The 23990-nt window shown below is 45.5% G+C and overlaps 1 protein-coding gene across 4 annotated transcripts in view; it reads right to left on the reverse strand.

Annotated features, from left to right (window-relative positions):
• ITGA10 (integrin subunit alpha 10) overlaps positions 1-23990 on the reverse strand; it is a 174722-nt gene that overhangs the window by 109350 nt on the left and 41382 nt on the right. For 2 of the 4 annotated variants that reach the window (XM_068252234.1, XM_068252233.1), the window contains exons 2-4: positions 23862-23973; positions 5750-5859; positions 4657-4745 (exon numbers count right to left, since the gene is read on the reverse strand). In XM_068252234.1, coding sequence (XP_068108335.1) covers positions 4657-4745; positions 5750-5859; positions 23862-23973 — 311 coding nt within the window. Of the gene's footprint in view, positions 1-774; positions 804-4656; positions 4746-5749; positions 5860-20111; positions 20147-23861; positions 23974-23990 lie in introns of those variants that run through there. The other 2 variants (XM_068252235.1, XM_068252236.1) reach the window with 2 other exon arrangements.

Below are 23990 nucleotides of genomic sequence, written 5' to 3' on the forward strand. Positions count from 1 at the left end.
AACCCTGGTCTCCCATGTCAAAGGCGGAGCCCTTAACCAGTACTCTATTCAGCCACTAGCGTACAGTAAAGCAGGACATTTTTGTCGCCATGCTGCGATTGCCTTAGTGTTCACATTTCCCACAAGTTTTTTTTTTTTCATTTGTAATTTTTCAGAATGCAATAGAATTCTAAACACACGCTTCAATTTTTGGCTCAATCAGATTGCATCATGTACCAAATAAAAGTTCCCTGGGATCAGAAGGCAATATCTTGTTTCCCCACCACAATTTTTTTCTTTTTAAAGGTCAGATGCAAGCTAGATAAAAAAATGAGATATACTTACCAAGGGCTTCCTCCAGCCCCTGGCAGCCGATATGTCCCTCGCCGCAGCTCTGCTTCCAGCCAGTGTCCCGGGGTCCGCTCCGCTGCATTTACTGTGCCTGTGCAAGCGCCACTCACGATCGCGCTCACGTGGTCTGCAGTGTTCTGCGCAGGTGCAGTGGATGCCGAGTGCCGACCTGGCGAAGTTGGCATCTGCAATGAAGGAGACCCTGAGATATTGGCTGGAAGCAGAGCTGCGGTGAGGGACATATCGGCTGCGAGGAGCTGGAGGAAGCCCCGGGTAAGTAGATCTCGTTTTTTTTTATTTGCTCGGTCCTTCCCTTTAAACTAGTCCAAAAGGCTAGCTGAGGATACGTGGCCTGGCGGAGCTGGGATGAAGAGCTGACGCTCTGATTTTGTAACGTGTTTGTCAGCCTGGCGCTGTTTACCCCAGACTCGCAGGAAGTCTTACCTGTTCTGGCCGCAGTCACGGGATGCTTGTTTTGGCTCGAGATGCAGCGAGATCCGGGCGCTTGCTCAGCTGACCACAAAAATGCCCCCCTTTCCTCTGCCCCTCCCAGCATCCTGCCTTTAACCCCCACCCTGCTGGACCTTCTGACACATCCTCTGAGCACCCACGCTATTTATATCTGGCAATGAAGCTGTAAGGACCACAGAGTTGTTACATTAAAGGCAAATACCAAGAATTGCCATTAAACTAGGCATTGGTTAATGCTTGTCATTTCTATTTTTCTTCAAGGACAACTGAAGTGAGAGGTGTATGGAGGCTGCCATATTTATTTCCTTTTAAGCAATACACCAGTTGCCTGGCTGTCCTGCTGATCCTCTGCCTCTAATATTTTAAAGAGTACCTGAGATGATGTACATACCTGGGGCTTCCTCCAGCCTCCTCCAGCCTGATCGCTCCCTCGCCGCCCTCCCCCACTGCATGGATTGTCCCCAACTGACCCCAGCAAATCCTCCAGTTGGGGCCGGTCGACGCTGGCGCAAACCGTCAGTGTGCTCCCATGTCACGCTCCCGCTGCCACACTGCGCAGAACGCTCCTGGAGACGGAAGCGCGAACGGAGCGCATGAGTGGCTGGGATGCGCATGCTCAGTCGGCCCCAGACCGGAGGACTTTCCGGGGCCAATAGCGGAATGAACCAGACGGCGAGGGAGCGATCAGGCTAGAGGAAGCCCCAGTTATCTATCTATCTATCTATCTATCTATCTATCTATCTATCTATCTATCTATCTATCTATCTATCTATACACATATACACACACACACACACTGTAGACCCAGTGGCATAGCTAAGGAGCTATGAGCCCTGGTGCAAGGTTTACATGGGCCCCCCCAAACACTCTATACATAACAATTGATTTGGTGCACAAAAACCTGCCAAGAATAACCACAGTGTCAGAAGTGCAAGAGGGGGATGGGGAACAGTTTGTTAATGATTATTACTAATAAAAGCACCTATAGAAATGATTATTACCAGCATAGGACCAATAGAGAGCGAATACTGTGGTTGAGGGTGGGCCCCTTAGGGCCCCTCTAGTCCAAGGGCCCCGATCCGGTCGCTACCTCTGCACCCCCTATTGCTACGCAACTGCGTAGACCCTGAACAAGCATACAGCACATCAGGAGTTTCTGACATTATTGTCAGATCTGACAAGAATAGCTGCATGCTTGTTTCTGGTGCTATTCAGACACTACTGCAGCCAAATAGATCAGCAGGGCTGCCAGGCAACTAGTATTGTTTAACAGGAAATAAATACTGCAGCCTCCATGAACCTCTCAATTCTTTTATACAATATTCTTTTATAAATGATTTAGTCAGTGTTTGCGCATGGTAAAATCTTTCCTCACCCTGATTTACACTGTGAAATTGATCATAAGTTTTAGTCCTGTCAGGTGCAACTCTGCAGAATGTTTTTGAGGATTCAGAAACCAGTGACAATAATACCTGGTCTCCCAGAATTCTCTTGGAGGAGAATTCCACATAGCTAAACAGCCTAGGCTTACACTTTACTAGTGGGCGGGGCTACTTATCAATATACAGCATTTAAAGGAAGTGTTTCTGATGCCGACACCAGAAAAAAAAAATAGGGTAAAAGTGGGTATCCTGAATAATTTTAATGCATTCTACTATAGGTCACAACAGGGCCTCTTTAAAAAAATAGAATCCCTCTGAAGTCGCCGCCACAAAAGTCAGACGCACTTCCTACTGATACTAAGCTGCTTACAATATTCATTAAATCATCATCTCATTGACCATTGGTCACTTCATCATTGGCAGGTTACATTTGAAAATGTGTAAACCAATCAACACAAATCCCCCATGATGCATTGCAAGCAATCAGCACATTGTTTCGTGCTCACTGTGCAATCTGTCACTACGATGTCACATGGAGGGCAGGAAGGCAAAATCGGAGATGGGCGATGAGGCAGGGAGCCAGAGTGAAGATCAGCCAGGCCTCTGGCAAGAAACAGGTCCTAGGCACCTGCCCAGGCTGCCTCATGGGTGATCTGGCTCTAGGCACAACTGTAAATAGTGGCAGGTTCTGGACTTCACACCAGCTAATAATAAGTCTCTAAGCTGACTTTAAAGAGGAACTTTACCCAAGGATTGAACTTATCCCAATCAGTAGCCGATACCCCCTTTCCCATTTTTGTGATGTCATGGCCAAGGTCCTGACAGTTTGGTGTCTGTCCTCATTGCATTGTGGGAAATAACAGCTTTTTCCAACCTCCAAGCAATCTCCCTCTGTGCACAGAACTCTCAGTAATGAACATTCAGTACAGATCACCTGGCAGAACTAAAGAGGTCATCACCGGTGACACATTTCAGAATGTGAATCAGGGTGAGGAAATATTTTACAATGCGCAAACACTGGCTAAATAATCTATAAATAAATATTGTTAAAAAAAAAAAAAAAAAAGCAATTTTATTCATGATGTGGTTTTCACTACAGTTCCTCTTTAAAGAGATTCTGGCCAGTAAATAAAATAAAAATCGGAACTTACCTGGCGCTTTCTGCAGCCCACCGTAGGTTGGGAGGTCCCCCGGCGTCCATCTGGCTCTTCTCCCAGGCCCTGCTCAGAAATTTCTCCCGGCGACACCGGGACCGAGTGTTGGGTTCCTTCTTCCGGCAAGGTGACGTCAGTCGTCACCACACCGGCTGCCTCGCGTCATCACGGCGGTTTAATCGCGCATGCGCCGTACTGTCACGTCGGCCACCGTGATGATGCGAGGCGGCCGGCGTGGTGACAACTGAGGTCATCTTTCCGGAAGAAGGAACCCAACACTCGGTCCCAGTGTCGCCGGGAGCCATTTCTGAGCAGAGACTGGGAGAGGAGCCAGAAGGACGCAGAGGGACCTCCCGACCTACGGTGGGCTGGAGAAAGCCCCAGGTAAGTTCCGATTTTTATTTTATTTACTGCTCGGAGTCCCTTTAAAGGAAACCTGAAGTGAAAATAAACTTATGATGATTGTATGTGTAGTCAGTGGCGTAGCAAGAGTTCTTGGGGCCCAATAGCAAAACTTTCACGGGGTCCTCAGATGTAGGCACTCTTTAGCTATGACACTTGTGCCTGCCCTATGGATAGGAGTTCATTGAGCAGTTCACATTCTCAGGCAATCTACACTGCACATAGTTCATGGGCTGAGAAAGTCAGAGGGTGGAGGAACACAAGAAAGTTACTGGGCACCCAATGCTTAAGGCCCCATCGCAGCTGCTATGGCTATTGCTTCGCCCCTGTGTGTAGTACAGCTAAGAATCAGAACATTAGTAGCACAGAAACGAGTCTCGTTGTTTCCAGTACAGGAAGAGTTAAGAAACTTCAGTTCTTATCTATGCAAAAGAGCCTCTCTGAGCTCTCCCACCAAGCTTGATGGCCACAATGCTGTTTTCTGAAGCACTTATCTCAACTTGTTTCTCGCTGCTTCTGGCTTAAGTTTTTATTGCCAGAAAGTTCAAAGGTTCATTAGCCCTGCTCCGTTTCAGAGTTTAAAATAGAGTGTAGTTTGTGAACTGTAAATATTAGAGAATGATGCAATGTTATATGTTCTATTAACTATTCGTACTACACAAACACTTCATTATATCATAAGTTTTGGGGTTTTTTTCCGCTTCAGTGTCAGTTCTGAATCCCTTTAGACACAGTTGTCTCACATGTCTCTTGTAGGTATATTGGGGATAGGTGGTGACTGAGGTCCCCATATACAGCAAGCACATTATTATTATTACAGGGCCCTATTGCGGAACACGTTACAAAAGGCTGTGTTTGCACTCGAATCTCCCGATCGTGCAGAATGTCTGAGGGTTGCTGGCACAGAGCGTTCTCACCACAAAGCCCCCGCGGGCGTCCTGGGTCAGCACCATCCCGAAATGCATGTTTTTCATTTGCTTGGAGACGTTTTGGAGAGCGAGTTCACCTAGAGGACAAGCATAAGGTATAATGTGGGGAACAAAGATCATTCTACAGCAGAGATACTTTCTCAAATCTCTCCCATCTAACTGCCACCCAGTGCACAACACAACTCTTCCTAATTCCAGCATCATGATGGGACCGGTCCTTTCTATTCCTCCTCCGTGTGCAAGTATCGTACAGCCAATCAGAATGTGGCTTTCGTCACTGCATGTCATGTGACAGGAACGGAAGCTGTATGGTGATTGGCTGTACGGCTGTTGTCCACTGAAGAGGAGTGAGGAGGACCTGCCCTGCTCTACATTAAGTTCAGGAGAATGGGGGGGGAGGGGGGGCGGATTTGCAGGGGCTAATGTGAAGCCCCTTGTTTCTGGCCTGGCCATCACCTCTTCCTCCTTGCCCTGCTTGGCATGCCCATGCTTCCCGGAGCCACACTTATGTCACAACCCCGGATCATGGTGAGCTGCCTATCAAGACGCCTCTAGGCTTGTGCCTACTGTGCCTAGTGCTAAGTCCGCCCCTGCTAGTCACTGCAACTCACGGGATATGATCTAAACTGTAAACATAGAGGGTGCTACAAAGATCTGAGTGTACCAAGCAGCATTTCAGCCCCTAGGGCATTTCAAAAACACATTACAAATTGCACGCTAACAATGACTTAAAAAAAATCCATTTTACCCCTTCTTTTTACATTTAAATGTTTGTTAGAGGCTTTTATTACCCTACTTCCTAGGGCTGATGTCCTGCAGGCAGGTAAGGACGGATGTAACTAGCAGTAGCAATGAGCAAACAAAAGCTTTCATTAGCGGGGGGGGGGGGAATATGACACTGTACTGCAAACAATTTAGGGAAGCCAAGCTTGATTACCTTTGCCTTTCTCCCCCTGGATAAATTAAGGGCATGGGGGGGGGGGGGGGGATGGCAGCTCCTACAGCTATTAAAATCTGGGACAAACTGCAGGAAAAAAAGCTGCTTGGATCCCTGTAAGTATTGTAAGATTGAGGGACTTACCCAAGTTGACTTTAGCGCAGGAGGAGTTGCTCTGCGCCCCAGCTGCACACTTGTAGACATCCCCTTGTCTGCTTCCATCAGGACCATCCCAGGGGGCGCCAACCAGCACCCTGCGCCACAAGACAGAAGAGGAAACGGTAAAATCGTCTGCCTCCTAGTTATATAAATCAGCAAATAGCAACAATCACAGCTGTACTAATGCCAGAATGTCTACCGGAATCATTTATATACACACAGGAGCAGATATACCTGATTATATATCTGCATGAAATATCTGCATGGAGTTTGTATGTTCTGTTGTGTCTGCGTGGGTTTCCTCCGGGCACTCTGGTTTTCTCCCACATCCCAAAAATATACAGATAAGTTAATTGGCTTCACGCTAAATTGGCCCTTGACTCCAATACATACACAACACAATGCATACACTACACAATACATACAAAAGCATCAATTTTTCTCCTCATTACCTTATTTATAGTTTTTATAGACTTTCCCAGCCAGATGTCACTACTGGGCAGACCATGGCTCTAACTATCCTGATCGTTGTTGAAAAGTGACATCTCTATCCTTAAAGGAATACTGTAGGGGGGTCGGGGGAAAATGAGTTGAAGTTACCCGGGGCTTCTAATGGTCCCCCGCAGACATCCTGTGTTGGCGCAGCCACTCACCGATGCTCCAGCCCCGCCTCCGGTTCACTTCTGGAATTTCTGACTTTAAACTCAGAAAACCACTGCGCCTGCACGCCCGTGTCCTCGCTCCCGCTGATGTCACCAGGAGTGTACTGCGCAGACACAGACCATACTGGACCTGCGCTGTGCCCTCTTGATGACATCAGCGGGATAGAGGACACGGCAATGCAGGCGCAGTGGTTTTCAGACTTTGAAGTCTGAAATTCCAGAAGTGAACTGGAGGTGGGGCCGGAGCATCGGTGAGTGGCTGCGCCAACACAGGATGTCTGCGGGGGACCGTTAGAAGCCCCGGGTAAGTTCAACTTATTTTCCCCTGACCCCCCTACAGTATCCCTTTAAGGCCGATACACACTGGCACTTATCTGGAACCGTGAAAACGGATCTGATTTCTGTTCCATTCTTGTTCCATTGGTTCAGTTGCTTTTCCCTATATTCCCCCCATCACCAAAGTCGATTTTGCTGGCTAGAATGGAGTACGGATCCATTCAAATTGACCAATGTGAACGAATTGGTTAACACTGGATCCATTCCCATCTATTACGATTTGCGACTGGTCTGGAACATTTTGTATTGCCAGTGTGATTCAGGCCTAAGTATCTTGCACAAACTTGCCAAAACTTTCCTTTCAAGTTTTAACAAGGAACATATCCAACAGATCTCGTAGCGCTGTACAAAAACATACAATAATGGGGAGCATAGATGCATGAGCAGTTGCAAAAGAGCTTCTCTGAGCTCTTCCACCCGCTGGGTTGATTACAGTCCTTTTTTCTGAAGAACTTAAAGAGAAACTCCAACCAAGAATTGAACTTCATCCCAATCAGTAGTTGATACCCCCCTTTTACATGAGAAATCTATTCCTTTTCACAAACAGACCATCAGGGGGCGCTGTATGGCTGATATTGTGGTGAAACCCCTCCCACAAGAAGCTCTGAGGACCGCGGTACTTTTGACAGTTTGCAACAATGTAACAAGGTTCACAGACAGGAAATAGCTGTTTACAGCTGTCTCCAAAGGCCAAAACAGCATGCAGCAGCTACATCACCTGCTACAGTAAAAATGTCACCATGTAATAAATGTCAGAATGTAAATCGGGGAGAGGAAAGATTTTACAATGGGCAAACACTGACTAAATCATTTATACATAATTATTGTAAAAATGAAGCACTTTTTTTATTACACTATTTTCACTGGAGTTCCTCTTTAAACAGCCAAGAAACAATGAGAGACAGCTTGAGATGAGGCTTTACTGCAGGAAAATCCAAAGGGTTGTTATTTCTGCTTTGTTTTATATCTTAAAAAAAGACAGAGTGTGGTTTTAAAACTGCAACTGTGACAGAATGATGCAATGTTATAAAACAAAAAATATATAACTGAAAATAAAATTATGAGACTCCTTTCTTTGCTACTAATGTTCTATTTGTTACCCATACTATAAATGCAGTTCATTATACCATGATTTTTTTCCGCCGCAGGTTTTTAAGTACAATTCGACAGCGTCAAAGGTAGAAGAACCATCGGCTCAGTTGTGATGACGTGACGCGCGTATACGTTCTGTGCTTGTATATCAAAACGCTGCTCGCTTAGGCCTCTTTCACACTAGGCAACGCATGTACGAACCCGATTTCGTGCACGCGTTATGATATACGGCACAACGACGGGAATTTTCGGTCCGACGGCGTTCAGCAGCTCGACCGTAGTTCTAATTCATCCAACGGGAAAAAGCTTGCAGTGAACGATTAAAAGCTCCCAGTAGCGCTCTGGAATGCTTTGTCTAATCTGAAAAGTAACATGAAAGTCAAAGACCGCTTACTGCATCCTAGGAGCGATCCGTCTAAACGCACGGAACAGCTCCTAGTGTGAAAGAGGCCTTATCAAGTCATAGCATTTTTTGCTTGTCTTGCACAGCGCTTGCAAACCAAGCTACTTGCAGTCCAAGGTTTTACTGTGTTTTCTTTCATTCTCGGAGGTGTATTTAACGACTCCTTGTAGTCTTGAAGCCCCGCGTGTGGCATTCTGCCGGCTACACGATTCGCCCACCTTCCTGTGGAGGGACTGAGATGGACGCACGATGGTTATCTCAGACAGCACAGATCGCTATAACAGAGCTGCTACGGCGTCGCTTCATCTCCCTGCTGCCTTCTCCACACCTCCATAAAAATGTTGTGAGTGGGCAGCGAGAGCGGTGATAGGCAGAGAGGAGTGTCACAACCTTCTGACCGTTTAAAGTGGACCTGTCACTGCAATCCGTTACTAAGCACTCATATGCTAGCTAGACTTACACTATATGATACACAGGGCCGGTTCTCTCATGAAGCAAGGTGAAACATTTGTATCAGGTGCAGATATTACAGGGGCAGCATGTTTGTACTGTGGTTACACTAACAGCATGCAGTCAGAGTAGGAGGAGAAGCTAGAAGAGAGCGAGGTGAAGAGGTCATCATTGGGGAAAAGCAGCTTGTTGTGCTGTGTGAGGAGTCTGACAGTGAGTGAGTGAGGAGGGGGAGGCAGGAGAGCAGCAGTGTTTCATTTGACTTGCACTGCAGAAGGGAGGAGGTGGCACTGCTGCCCTGACTGAGGAGGAAGGGAGGACGGCCGACTGGCTGAGGGTGAGCAGTTTGTCATTGTGTCATGTGAAGACATTAAATGAAGCAGTGTAAATTGTCGGGAGCTGTCATTACAAATGGGAGGGCATCCTCACAAGTCTAGAACTGGCCCTGATTTCACACACTCGATGGGAATGACTGATATAATTGTTTGGTTTTCGGAATAAGAACCTTAGGATATTTAAAGGACAACTGCAGCACAAGGTTTATGGAGGCTGCCATATTTATCTCATTTTTAACAATACCAGTAGCCTGGCAGCCCTGCTGATCTATTTGGCTGCAGCAGTGTCTGAATCACACCAGAAACAAGCATGCAGCTAATCTGGTCAGACCTGACAATAATGTCAGAAACACCTGATCTGCTTCATGCTTGTTCAGGGTCTATAGCTAAAAGTATTAGAGGCAGAGGATCAGCAGGACAGCCAGGCAACTGGGATTGTTTAAAAGGAAATAAATATGTCAGCCTCCATATCCCTCTCACTTCAAGTGTCCCTTAAAGTGGACCTGAACTTTTGCACAGGACACAAGGAAAACAGAGAAATGCACCCTGTATGTATTTAGAGAGTTTAGTCTGTCTATTTCCCCCTCATCTGTGACTAATCACACGTTGTAACTTGATCTCTCCTTTGTGTCAGCTGGCTGCCATGCCATAGATGGCAGATAAGCTCATTTGAAAACATAGGATGTTACCCCTATGTCTGCTTTTATGAGGGCAGGAAGTAGACACACTGCAGATTTATTGTAGGATTTATAACAGCTGTAACAAAGAAATGTTTTTCTTTAAAGGTTATAATGCTGTTGCTTATCTTTTAGAACAGAGAGGAAGTTATGAGTTCAGGGCCAGCAGCATTGTACAGCATTTGGTATCAATTAGGGATGGTCAACGGGATGCAAATAAATCTGGGTTTGCATGCAAATTGCATGCATTTTGAACTGAATGATATTCTATTAGATATCTGACTGAATATAAATACACCACTACTGTCTTTGTACCCCTCAATGCAGTACAAAATGATCAGGCTTAAAGGACACCTGAAATGAGAGTAATGTGGAGGTGTCCATATGTATTTCCTTTTAAACAATACTAGTTGCCTGGCTGTCCTGCTAATCTTTCTTTGTGTTTGGATTAACAAACCTGAAACCAGCATGCAGCAAATTCAGTCAAACTTCAATTAAACGTCTCATCTGCATGCTTGTTCAGGGTCTGTGGCTAAAAGTATTAGATGCAGAGGATCAGCAGGGCTGCCAGGCAATATGCATTGACAGGGGACCCCTGCGCACACAGTGGATAGTCACCTGACACAATCACAAATGAACGTTTTATATGACAAATGTCTATGATGTGTTGTAGGGAGCCCAAAGCTAAGGTCAGACTTTGTGGATTGCATGACACATGCACTTAACATGGGCATAACGCAATGCACTCTCTACATGTTAAAACGCGCATGTTATTTCCATATCTGCTATGTAAGGTGTGCATTTTTACACACGTGATCAAGAAACACACTGTTGGAAGCTTCTTAGGGTGCCCAGACATTACTTATTATTGGCATCGATATCCGGTTGATTTGATCATAATGATCAAATCTGTTGAATATCGATGCTATAACTTGGCCACACGATCAATCGTTTTCCGTCCGCAACTTGTCAAAAGGATCACTTGGGCAATCTGATTGGAGAGAGATCTGTCGGCTGCCTATACCCCGCAGGCCGATTGCCAATCTATTTTGGCATGAAATCTCTTGAGAATTGGCCAAGTCCGCCGCCTCGCCACTGCCCGCTAGTGTATAAATGTGGCCCCTGTGTGCGTTTGTGTGCATGAAAAAAAGCGTTGTGAAAAAAGGGCCCAGCTGGATAACGAAATGGCGCCGGTGGATAGAGAAATCTGATAACGATAAACATTGTTGTCAAACTTGGTTAAGGATAAATATCGTTGTAAAAACAGACGGGAAATGATAACGAAAATATATTAACATTAAAAATCGTTACGTAATTCAACAATACAGCTTAACTCAATCCTACTCTCACACAGAACCCTCCCCTGGTGGTGCCTAACCCTAACCACTCCCCTGGTGGCACCTAACCCTAACCACTCTCCTGGTGGCACCTAACCCTAACCACTCCCCTGGTGGCGCCTAACCCTAACTATCCCCCCTCCGGTGATGCCTAAAACTAACCAGTCCCCTGGTGGCGCCTAACCCTAACTACTCCCTCTGCAGAAACACCCGTTTACACATAGAAACGATAATATCTTTGATAACGTTATATCTGTACTAGCGCAACACCAGGCCGCCTCCGAATGGCCTCCATCAGAGATGCGCTGAGCCCCCCCAGGAACTACAAACGCACCTTGAACCCAAACAGAAGCTCTGCATATACACCAAACGCATGGCTGTTAAGTGGGAGCAGCTGACCAAAAACGAAATAAATTAGTACATAGCAAGGAAATGAACAGCGCTACTTAAAAACAGGCAAGTGCCTACCTGCAAAAGAGTGCAAGCCCCACTTGTGGGATATAATACACACCGAGCATACACACTGCGAAGAAGTCGATCCTCCATGGGAGGGGCCTAACACTAACTAAATCCTAACCTATGTATATGCATAGCCTGGGTGCGGCTAATCAAATAAAATCGAAAATTGAAAATTGCGCAAAAGGTGGATCAGCACAATACCAGGCCGCCTCTGAATGGCCTCCACGCAGTGGGCGACACAGGACATGTAATGTATAAATGTACACGGGGGGAGGGGTACATTTATACACTAGGGGTAACAGCGGCGGCATTTTGTCGCTCATTCCGAAATTGCACGACCAGGGGGCGTAACTAGAAATCACTGGGCCCCCCCCTGCAAAAAACTTTGGATGAGGCTCCTTCAACTGTTGTTGCTGGAGGAGGGAACGCCGATGATAGCCCGAGATGAGGGAGGGGGGCTGTCAGGCCCCCCTCCCCGCTGCTGTTTGTTCCTGCTTCTCCCCCTTCCTGTGCTGCGCCCCCTCCTGCCCCTAAGAATGGCCCTGGATGGCCCCAAAGCCAGGGGCCCCCTTAGGCTTCTCCCCCTAAGGGCCCCCCTGTGGGGGGCCATTGTTACGCCCCTGCGCACGACGTTACCACCGCACACTGGATTGCCCATGACAGCCCGACATCCTGCAGCATGTCCAGTCTAAACATGCAACCCATTTCGGCCCAAAATTTGTTGCATCGTCAATCGGGCATGCTCTTGGCAGCACCGATTTTCACCCTATTCGATAATAATTATTAAATTGGATGGTCAATGACCACCAAGTTGAGAGATGGATGGCCACCTCAAGTCCCCCTCCAAGCTAGCTTGTTGTCACCATATGTATCCCGTTTATTCTGTATGGCGCTAGAGCATTAAAACACCAGTGTGAGCATCAGCAGAGATATCCACTGTAGTATCTTTACCCAGCATCACCTGTTCCCATTCCCTTTTCATGCTGATGTGAACGACGGGAAAATGCTGGCATTAGCCTATACCTACGTCCAATCTTCACATTTTCCTAAGCTGCAACAGGCGACGCAATTGTCACTGGTGGAAATTGAATGTATGTACAGCTCACCCCCGATGCCATTGACAAGGTCTTTTGTAGACCATCACGATGGATAACTAATTCGATTGTCCTTACAGGCGCTACTATCGAAGTGCTCACAGCGGGGCTCCTTCTGCTCTTCCTCCCCCTTCCTCCACAGAATAGGACAAGGTGCTGGGCAGGGAGCCGAGCATCGTGTCTGTACAGCGATTATTCCAAAACGTTCACCAACGATTGTTTTGGGCAACAGAAATGTAAAGTGTGTGCTTAAGACTATGAATAGGTCGCCAGACACCTGAGTCATTGTTTTTAGTTATATTTCTGGATTTTCCCATGAACAGAGAGAAGAGGAAGGAGTATGTATTGAAAATCCAGATGTGCCGTACATTGGACACGTCTGTATATATAGTTATATCCCGGGGGGAACGCAATACTTCCTGGATGTGGGCTCAGGGATGGAACCTATTAATGAGGAACCACTGTTAGAGTCATTTGGCCTCGGGGAGTGATTTGGAACGGAACACACACTTGTACACTCACCTTACATAACGAAAACGTCTTTTCCAGACATGGAATCTCCTTCTTTGAAGTCATACTTTCCCTTTCTAGGGGGAGAGTTGTGAGAAGCGTGCATTACCTTAGCTTCCTATAGAGGGGAATTTCTCCTCAAACAGTCCATCCAAAAGCCATATTACAGTTATGGAGGGGTCTTTTGATAAAGTCCATAATATAACGCTAGCGCAGAACTACCTTACCGTGCAGGATCCGCTGTGACCTGCGTCGGCCCCGGAAGTCATGTTAGTCTACAGTGACACGGGTTATTTTAAAAAGTTGACGTTGTGACGCGCATGCGCGGAAGTGTATTTTTAGAATACGCTTCCGTGCACTTTCGCATACCCCGAAGCAGGAAGTGACCGCAAGCGCGTGTCATTTCCTGCTTGGCTGGTGGCCAGGGTCTACATGAAAATGGCGCCAGTAAAAAAGGGCACCTGGTGGAGCCCATATATATACCAACTTTGGCTACAAAAAAGGCGCCTGGTGTAGCCCATATATATACCAACTTTGGCTACAAAAAAGGCGCCTGGTGTAGCCCATATAAACTTCGGCTACAAAAAAGACGCTTGGTGTAGCCCATACAAAAACTTCGCCTACAAAAAAAAAAAAAAAGGCGCCTGGTGTAGCCCATATAAAAACTTCGGCTAGAAAAAAACTCTGGGATGTGTTAATTACTATTCCCCCTCCAGGCCGCCATGGATAGTGGGGGAATGAAATAATTCGGCTTACAGTGCTTGTAGCCCATATAAAAACTTAGGCTACAAAAAAAAGGCAATAATATGGGCTACAGAGGGGCACCTTACTGTAGCCGAAAAAATATGGGCTACAAAGGGGCGCCCGCTTGTAGCCTATATCAAAACTCGGGCGCCCTTTTCTACGCCTTGTAGCCCATATTTCCAGAAATAACATTGATGTCTATGGCGGCGCCCTTTTCATACAGGCAGCTCGGGCGCCCTTTTCAACCGATCCCGGTGGCCAGACAGGGAACACCGTGTACAAACAGGGTGTTCCCTGAAGGCCTGTTTATGGCAGTGTGATACACTGCATTCAGTTTGCAGCGTGAAACCGGCCTAAGGGCCTTTTCACACTACATTTGCTTACCTACTTTGTGACGGACCAGACAAAGGAATGAAAATGTCCGGAATTGAGTTTGCAGTAAGATTTAATTCACACAAAGGCTATATACACAACGGTACATTCTCAATGTATCCTGTACGGATAATCACACCTTCCAACTGTCCCGATTTGCCTAGGACCGTCCCCGGTTGGGAGGTGCGGTCCCGAGTCCCTTGCAGCCCGCTTTGTGTCCCGGTGCTGGCGTATGCGCTCCATGCTGGTTATAAATAGCAGAGTATGTGCTCAGTGGAAACAGAGAATCTCTACCCTCTAGTGGTGCATTTGGATAATATCGCGCCGATGGAAAACACTGAAATTGGCCACCTCCAGGTGCCTCACAATAAACAAATCAAATAGCCACGTGTACCAAGATAAAATAATTAAGTAGCCAAGAGCGCCCTATATACATAAATTAAGTAGCCATGTCCTCCAGATAACAGAATTGCATAGCCATGGGCCATGGGCCTATATATATATATACAGGTCCTTCTCAAAAAATTAGCATATTGTGATAAAGTTCATTATTTTCTGTAATGTACTGATAAACATTAGACTTTCATATATTTTAGATTCATTACACACAACAACTGAAGTAGTTCAAGCCTTTTATTGTTTTAATATTGATGATTTTGGCATACAGCTCATGAAAACCCCAAAATTCCTATCTCAAAAAATTAGCATATCATGAAAAGGTTCTCTAAACGAGCTATTAACCTAATCAACTATCAACTATCATCTGAATCAACTAATTAACTCTAAACACCTGCAAAAGATTCCTGAGGCTTTTAAAAACTCCCAGCCTGGTTCATTACTCAAAACCGTAATCATGGGTAAGACTGCCGACCTGACTGCTGTTCAGAAGGCCATCATTGACACCCTCAAGCAAGAGGGTTACGCAGCATTTCCACTTGTGCGGTGCGAATCGCCGCAGTAAAAATTTCGCATGGATGACGATGTATGCGAATTTAACCATGGCAGTGCTGGTGTGCTTTTCCATTGTTTCTATGCGAATTTGCATGAAAATTCGCATACCAAAACCTCATGCGAATTTCCTATTAAATACATTGTATGCGATTCGCATAGCGGTATGCGGTATGCGAATTCTGAGGGCTCCGCCATGCGAATTTTTTCTGCGCAGAAAAACGCAAAGGAATCCTGACAAGTGGAAACAGTCCCATTCACTTGTATTGCTATGCGAATTTGCATGCGAAAAACGCATGCGAATTCGCGATAGTGGAAATGGGCCCTAAGACACAGAAAGACATTTCTGAATGAATAGGCTGTTCCCAGAGTGCTGTATCAAGGCACCTCAGTGGGAAGTCTGTGGGAAGGAAAGAGTGTGGCAGAAAACGCTGCACAACGAGAAGAGGTGACCGGACCCTGAGGAAGATTGTGGAGAAGGACCGATTCCAGACCTTGGGGGACCTGCGGAAGCAGTGGACTGAGTCTGGAGTAGAAATATCCAGAGCCACCGTGTACAGGCGTGTGCAGGAAATGATATGCAAGGAAATTGTATACAAGCGCTCGCAATACAATACAACGAATATGTCTTAAATCACAGGCTGACAACACCAGTTCAATGGTGGAGCGCTCCCTGGCTATTTGTGAATGCCAAGATAAAAGTTAAACAATAAAGGGTTAGCGCTCAGGACACAGTCTATGCAATGAGGTTCTTCACAATATTCCAAACAAGGACAGCAGATGTCAACAGGGCACTTGTTGCCCGCCCCCCAACATAGAGAAACTCACCGGATGGTGCGGCCGAGATGGGCCCGACTGCGCTTTAGGGGTATTGGCCACCCCTCAGCCTCCACGGCAATCTCCACACTCCTGCAGGTTCAGCTCTCCGCAGTTGTCAAAGGGTAAACTTTTCTGTGGCCTCAAAAATAAAAATAAACGCTACACATAGCGTAAGTGTGTTTTGTGGGAAAAATTCCCTCGTTTAATAAAAAACTTTAAGTTAAAACAATAAAATACAAAAAGGTTTGGCGCACGGCTACGTCAAGTGGGAGGGGCAGGCAGTATCTATGGATGTTAATCCAGCTACCGTGTGGCATCCCCGGCTATACTTCCAAGACGTGCCGCTGCTATAGAAAAGTTCCACGCCAAACAGTCACTGCGTCCAGTGACGTGAGACGTTGCGCCGCTCCGTAGCTCCACCCCTTTTTGTATTTTATTGTTTTAACTTAAAGTTTTTTATTAAACGAGGAAATTTTTTCCACAAAACACACTTACGCTATGTGTAGCATTTATTTTTATTTTTGAGGCCACAGAAAAGTTTACCCTTTGACAACTGCGGAGAGCTGAACCTGCAGGAGTGTGGAGATTGCCGTGGAGGCTGAGGGGTGGCCAATACCCCTAAAGCGCAGTCGGGCCCATCTCGGCCGCACCATCCGGTGAGTCTCTCTATGTTGGGGGGCGGGCAACAAGTGCCCTGTTGACATCTGCTGTCCTTGTTTGGAATATTGTGAAGAACCTTATTGCATAGACTGTGTCCTGAGCGCTAACCCGTGTGCAGGAAATGGGCTACAGGTGCCGCATTACTTAGTTGCATAATTATTTTGGTTGAAAAAAGACATACGTCCATCGAGTTCAACCAGTACAAAGTACAACTCCAGCCTGCTCCCTCACATATCCCTGTTGATCCAGAGGAAGGCGAAAAAACCCTTACAAGGCATGGTCCATTCCCCAGGTCAAGCCACTTTTGAACCAAAAACAGCGCCAGAAGTGCCTCACCTGGGCTACAGAGAAGCAGCACTGGACTGTTGCTCAGTGGACCAAAGTACTTTTTTCGGATGAAAGCAACTTTTACATGTCATTCGGAAATCAAGGTGCCAGAGTCTGGAGGAAGACTAGGAAGAGGGAAATGCCAAAATGCCTGAAGTCTAGTGTCAAGTACCCACAGTCAGTGATGGTCTGGGGTGCCATGTCAGCTGCTGGTGTTGGTCCACTGTGTTTTATCAAGGACAGGGTCAATGCAGCTAGCTATCAGGAGATTTTGGAGCACTTCATGCTTCCATCTGCTGAAAAGCTTTATGGAGATGAAGATTTAATTTTTTAGCACGACCTGGCACCTGCTCACAGTGCCAAAACCACTGGTAAATGGTTTACTGACCATGGTATTATTGTGCTCAATTGGCCTGCCTACTCTCCTGACCTGAACCCCATAGAGAATCTGTGGGATATTGTGAAGAGAAAGTTGAGAGACGCAAGACCCAACACTCTGGATGAGCTTAAGGCCGCTATCGAAGCATCCTGGGCCTCCATAACACCTGAGCAGTGCCACAGGCTGATTGCCTCCATGCCACGTCGCATTAAAGTCATTTCTGCAAAAGGATTCCCGACCAAGTATTGAGTGCATAACTGAACATAATTATTTGAAGGTTGACTTTTTTTGTTTTAAAAGCACTTTTCTTTTATTGGTCGGATGAAATATGCTAATTTTTTGAGATAGGAAATTTGGGTTTTCATGAGCTCTATGCCAAAATCATCAATATTAAAACAATAAAAGGCTTGAACTACTTCAGTTATGTGTATTTGAATCTAAAATATATGAAAGTCTAATGTTTATCAGTACATTACAGAAAATAATGAACTTTATCACAATATGCTAATTTTTTGAGAAGGACCTGTATATATATATGTATATCTCTATATATCAGTAGGTAGCGGGATGTGCCCATAAATATTAGGTAACCATAGCTGTCCCCCAATTAGCAATATTAAGTAGTCCTGTGACTCCCCCATTTAGCAGTGAAATTACACAATTAACCACTTCACAGCTTCAGTACAGTATATCTACTCCCCTGCAGACTTCATTTAACCGCCCAGGGGAGTAAATATACGTACTCCGCTGCTACCACTGCTGTACGTGCTCCCGCTTATTTGTGCGCTCGTTCATGTTGCCATCTGCTCGCCAGGAGATCAATGAATGGGAAAGCAATTCCTAATCATTGATCTAAGTCCCTGTAGCAATTATCAGCGCCATTTATGAGAAGCTGCATGATCATCTATATATATAAAATTGTGTGTGTGTGTGTGTGTGTGTGTGTGTGCGTGCGTGCGTGCGCGCCGCGAAAACGGCTTGACCGATTTGAACGAAACTTGGTATACAGATCCCTTACTACCTGGGATGATATGTTCTGGGGGTCTCGCGGCCCCCCTGCACACCTGGGCGGAGCTACAAACAGCAAATCAGATTCCACCCATTCAAGTCAATGGAAAAAATGTAAAAGGCTGTCATTTTCACAGTAATTCGAGCCACAGTCCCCACACTTTGCACAGTTGGTCACTTGGTGACCGAGGTTACAAATCCAGGAAAAGTGGGCGGAGCATAAAACAGCCAATCAAATTTCAGCCGTTCATTTTAAATGGGAAAATGTAAACTGCAGCCATTCTTAGACTGTTAATCGCAGGGTTCTCAAACTTGCCACAGTTGGTCACTGGGTGAATGAGATTAAGATTCAAGAAAGTGGGTGGAGCCTACAACAGCCAATCAAAATTCACCTATTGATTTTCAAGGGGAATATTTAAACTGCTGCTATTCTTACACTTTTAATGGCAGAGGCTTCAAACTTGCTACAGTCGGTCATTGGGTGACTGGGGTCAAAGTTCACTAAAGGGGCGGGGCCACATACAGCCAATCAGATTTCCTTGGTGGATAAACTGCTTCCATTCACACATTTTTGATGCCTAGAACCTGACAGCTCACAAACTTGGTCATTGAGTGACTGTGTGTCAAGGTTACAAAAAGCGGGCGGAGCCAAAACAACTTTTACTGGGAAAATATAAACGGCAGCCATTCTTACACCGTTAATGGCAGGGTTCTCAAACTTTGCACAGTTGGTCATTGGGTCACAGATTAAGATTTTGGATGGTGGGTGGAGCCTACAACAGCCAATAAAAAATTCCCCTTTTGATTTTCAAAGGGAATATTTCATCTGCTAACATTCTCTTATACTGGTAAAAGCAGATGCCTCAAACCTGGTACAGTTGGTCACTGGGTGACTAGGGTCCAAATTCAGGAAGGGGGCGGAGCCACAAACAGCCAGATTTGTTTATTTTTCAATGGGAATATACAAAGTATTGATACCAAGGACCCCAAAGCTGATAAACTTGATAATTGAGTGACTGTATGTCAAGGTTAGAAAAAGTGGCCGGTGCCAACAACTTTCATTTTTTACATTGCAGGGTTCCCAAACTTTACACAATTGGCCACTGGGTGACTGGGATGAATATTCAGAAATGTGGGTGGAGCCTACAGCAGCCAATCAAAATGTACTTATTAATTTTCAATGGGAATATTCCCATTGCTACCATTCTCACACTGTTAGTGGCAGAGGCCTCAAACCTGATACAGTCAGTCACTGGGTGACTGGGATCCAAATTCACTAAAGGGGTGGAACCACAAACAGCCAATCAGATTTGTTAGATTGATTTCAGCCATTCTGTTATTGCCAGGGTTCTCAAACATGACACAGTTGGCCACTGGGTGACTGTGACTAATATTCAGAAAAGTGGGTGGAGCCTACAGCAGCCAATCAAAATTCACCTTTTGATTTTCAAGGGGAATATTTACTTTGCTGCCATTCATGCACTCTTAATGGCAGAGGCCTAACATCTGCTACAGTCAGTCACTGGGAGACTGAAATTTAAATTCTGAAGGGAGCGGGCCAAAAACAGCCAATCAGATTTGTTTAATTTCAATGGTAAAATGCAACTTATTGATGCCAAAGACCCCAAAGCTCATAAACATGGTCATTGACTGTATGTCAAAATTAGAAATAGTGGGCAGAGCCAAAAACAACTAACTTTTTACATGGGGAAATGTAAACTGCAGCTTTTCTTACACTGTTAATGGCAGGGTTCTCTCAAACTTCACACAGTTGGTCACTAGGTGACTAGGATTAATATTCGGAAAAGTAGGTGGAGCCTACAGCAGCCAATCAAAATTCACCTATTGATTTTCAAGGGGAATATTGAAACTGCAGCCATTCTCACACTGTTAATAGCAGAGGCCTCAAACCTGCTACAGTCAGTCGTTAAGTGTTTGGGGTTCAAATTCAGTAAAGGGGCGGAGCCAAAAACAGCCAGATTTCTTTGCTGGATAAACTGCTTCCATTAGCACAATTTTGATGCCAGGAACCCAAAAGCTCACAAACTTGGTCATTGAGTAGTGACTGTGTGTCAAGGTTACAAAAAGTGGGTGGAGTTAAAAACAGATTTTTCTGGGAAATTGTAAACTGCAGCCCTTCTTCACTGTTAATGGCAGGGTTCTCAAACTTAGCATAGCTGGTTACTGGGTGACTGGGATTAATAATCAGAAAAGTGGGTGGAGCCTAAAAATGTCAAAAATCACATGTCGCTTTTCAAGGAGAATATTAAAATTGCTGCCATTCTTGCACTGTTAATGGCACAAGCCTCAAACCTGGTACAGTTGGTCATTGGATCACTGGGGTTCAAATTCAGAAAAGGGGACAGAGCCACAAACAGTGAATCAGATTTGTTTCATTTCATGGGAAAATACAAATTATTGATGCCAAGGACCCCAAAACTCACAAACTTGGGCATTGAGTAGTGACTTTGTGTCCAGGTTACAAAAAGTAGGCGGAGCCAAAAACAAATTTCACTGGGAAAGTGTAAACTGCAGGCCTTCTTACACTGTTTATTTCAGGGTTCCCAATCTTTGCCCAGATGGTCACTGAGTGACTGAGATATTCAGGGAAGTGGGTGGAGCCTATAATAGCCAATCAAAATTCACCTGTTGATTTTCAAGTGGAATATTTAAATTGCTGCCATTTTTACACTGTTAATAGCAGATGCCTCAAACCTGCTACAGTTGGTCATTGGGTGACTGGGGTTCAAATGCTGGAGAGGGGTGGAGCGACAAACAGCCTATCTGATTTGTTTAATTTCTATGGGAATATACAAATTATTGATGCCAAGGACTCCAAAGCTCACAAACTTGGTCATTGAGTGTTTGTGTATTAGGGTTAGAAAGTGGGAGGAGCCAACACAATCAAATACATACCCGGGCAACGCCGGGTCATCAGTGGGTGGAGACAAATACAAATTTCACTGGGAAAATGTACCATGCAGCCATTCTGTTAATGGCAGGATTTTTAAACTTTGCACAGTTGGTCACTGGGTGACTGGGATTAATATTCAGAAAAGTGGGTGGAGCCTACAAAAGTGAATCAAACTTCACTTGTTGCTTTTCAAGGGGAATATTTAATTGCTACCATTCTTGAACTGTTAATGGCACAGGCCTCAAACCTGGTACAGTTGGTTATTGGGTGACTGGGGTTCAAATTCAGAAAAGGGGGTGGAGCCACACACACAATCAGATTTGTTTCAGTTCAATGCAGATTATTGATACTAAAGACCGCAAAGCTCACAAACTTGGTCAGTGAGCAATTGTGTGTTAGGGTTAGAAAAAGTAGGCGGAGCCAACACCAGCCAAATACATACCCGGGCAACGCCGGGCAATCAGCTAGTTCTAATAAATAAAAGTTTCCCATCCTCAGTACACTTCCTGTAAGCATACATATTTCGCTTACAGGACGTGTAAAAAAAAGACTGAGGCCATCTTGTGGCCAAATAGTAAAACTACATCTAAAAGCATTTTGTTTTAAATGCAAAGACCTGTTTTTACATTCTAAATTAACCTCTTACCTCCCACACTCCCCAATAGTTACCAACATTTAAGGCGAGAGCGCTAACCACTACACCACTGTGATATAGAGAAATAGAACATTCATCAGGAGATGGAGAGCTCCCTAGTTGTGGGTGCAGCAGGTTTGCAGAGCTGGGAACTCAGGAGCGCAGAGATCTCTCCCACGAGAATATGCGGGAGATACTAGAAAGTTGAAACCATTAAGAGAGGATTAGTTTTATGGGAGGCTGGCCAGAGCACAGGAACAGCACATGAAAAGGGAGTCGAGCTAAATGACATAAACAGAGCGGCAGAGAGAGGTGAGTCATAGTGATGCGGGCGTTCTTACTCCCATCTGCAGAGCAATGTCACGACTCGCTGACAATCGCTTGTCCGGCTGCACTCTGATTTCAGGGTCAAGGAGTGACTAACATGTTTATATTGCTTTACCAACAGCAAGGGGTCTGAACACTGCCACTGCCCTTTTCCACTAGCAATCGCTAGCATTCGCGCTAAACGCTAGCGATTGCGATTCAGCAAAAGTGAAACATTTCCCGGCGATTTCCCGACGTTTGCGATCGCGATTTTACTATGCTATGCACTGCATAGCAAAATCGCGGCAAAAATCGTAGTTCTGCGCCTGCGCAGTACAGCCTGGAGAATGTCCGATGACGTCAGCGCGACCGCGTGAGACGCACGTTGGAGCGCAAGGAGAAGCCCGACGAGGAAGCCGGCCTGGCCAGGTCGGGTGCGCCACCGGAGAAGACCGGGAGTCTCCGGAGCGGCGTCGAGGGCACGTCCTGCTTGCCACGGGCTGGAGGAAGTCCCAGGTAAGTGTATTAGTATTTTTATTTTTTTTAAACATGTCCGTGAACCTTCCCTTTAACGAGGAACTGTCGTGAAAATCTTACAATTTAAAACACATACAAATAAGAAGTACATTTCTTCCAAAGTAAAATGAGCCATAAATGACTTTTCTCCTATGTTGCTGTCACTCACAGTAGGTAGTAGAAATCCGACATTAGATACAAGATACAAGAAGGATTTATTCGCCAAGTACGGTGGAGCCGTACTCGGAATTGCTTGTGGTACACATGGCTTAGGCAAAGTACAACAGCAACACTTGTACATGTTACATACACGGCTACAGTACATATACTGACAACACTTAACAATACAGTACATTAACAACTACAGATAAACAGGCTAGCAGCATAAACAGTACGATAACATTCGGAGTGGTATTAGTGTCAGAGTTGCAAAGAGAGGCGGAAAGTGCAGAAGAGAAGGCGGAGAGTACTGCTGAAGAAAGGCAGTGTGAGTAGGGATGCAGAGGAGAAGTGGAATAGCCGCACCAGAGGCAGTCATGCTGGTTGCAGACTAGGAGGTGGAAAGTCAGGGGTCTGTGTTGTTCAGCAACAGAACAGCCTGTGGGAAGAAGGAGTTCCTGCGCCTGGTAGTCTTGGATGGGATGGTGCGGAAGCGCCGGCCAGATGGGAGGTTACTGACAGGTTTTGGGCTAGTCCATGTTTCCATAGGGGAGTCTCAGCCTGGCCTTTATTCTTTACAAAGACATTCCCTGAAAAAGATTTATACAATGATGCTGGACAGCCTCCCTGCTCACTGTACACTTCTTTGGCAGTTGAATAGAGCAACTGCCATTCACTAAGTGCTTTTAAAAATAAAGAAAACCCTTAGAACCCCCTATGAGAAGATGGGCTAGTCCAAAATCTGTCGGTAAGATCACATTTCTACTACTTACTGTAAGTAACAGCAACTTAGGAGAAAAGTAATTTATGGCTCATTTAACCTCGGAAGAAATGTACTTCTTGTTTGTATATGCTAACATGTATTTAAAATTTTAAGATTTTCGTGACAGAGGTCCTTTAAGGCCATAGCACGGTATAACACATACAGTTACTGAGGACACAGAAGACCAACTTACCATTTTTGACCATCGGCCTCATGCTGGAGAACGCTGTAGCCAAACTGCGCTTCCTCCGGGCCCCGAAACACTTGTGGTCGTTTGGCATCGATGTTGAAACAAGAAACAAATCCTGGAAGGAGAGTGGAG

The sequence above is a fragment of the Hyperolius riggenbachi genome, chromosome 9 (assembly GCF_040937935.1).
Source record: "Hyperolius riggenbachi isolate aHypRig1 chromosome 9, aHypRig1.pri, whole genome shotgun sequence".
NCBI classification, from domain to species: Eukaryota; Metazoa; Chordata; class Amphibia; order Anura; family Hyperoliidae; genus Hyperolius; species Hyperolius riggenbachi.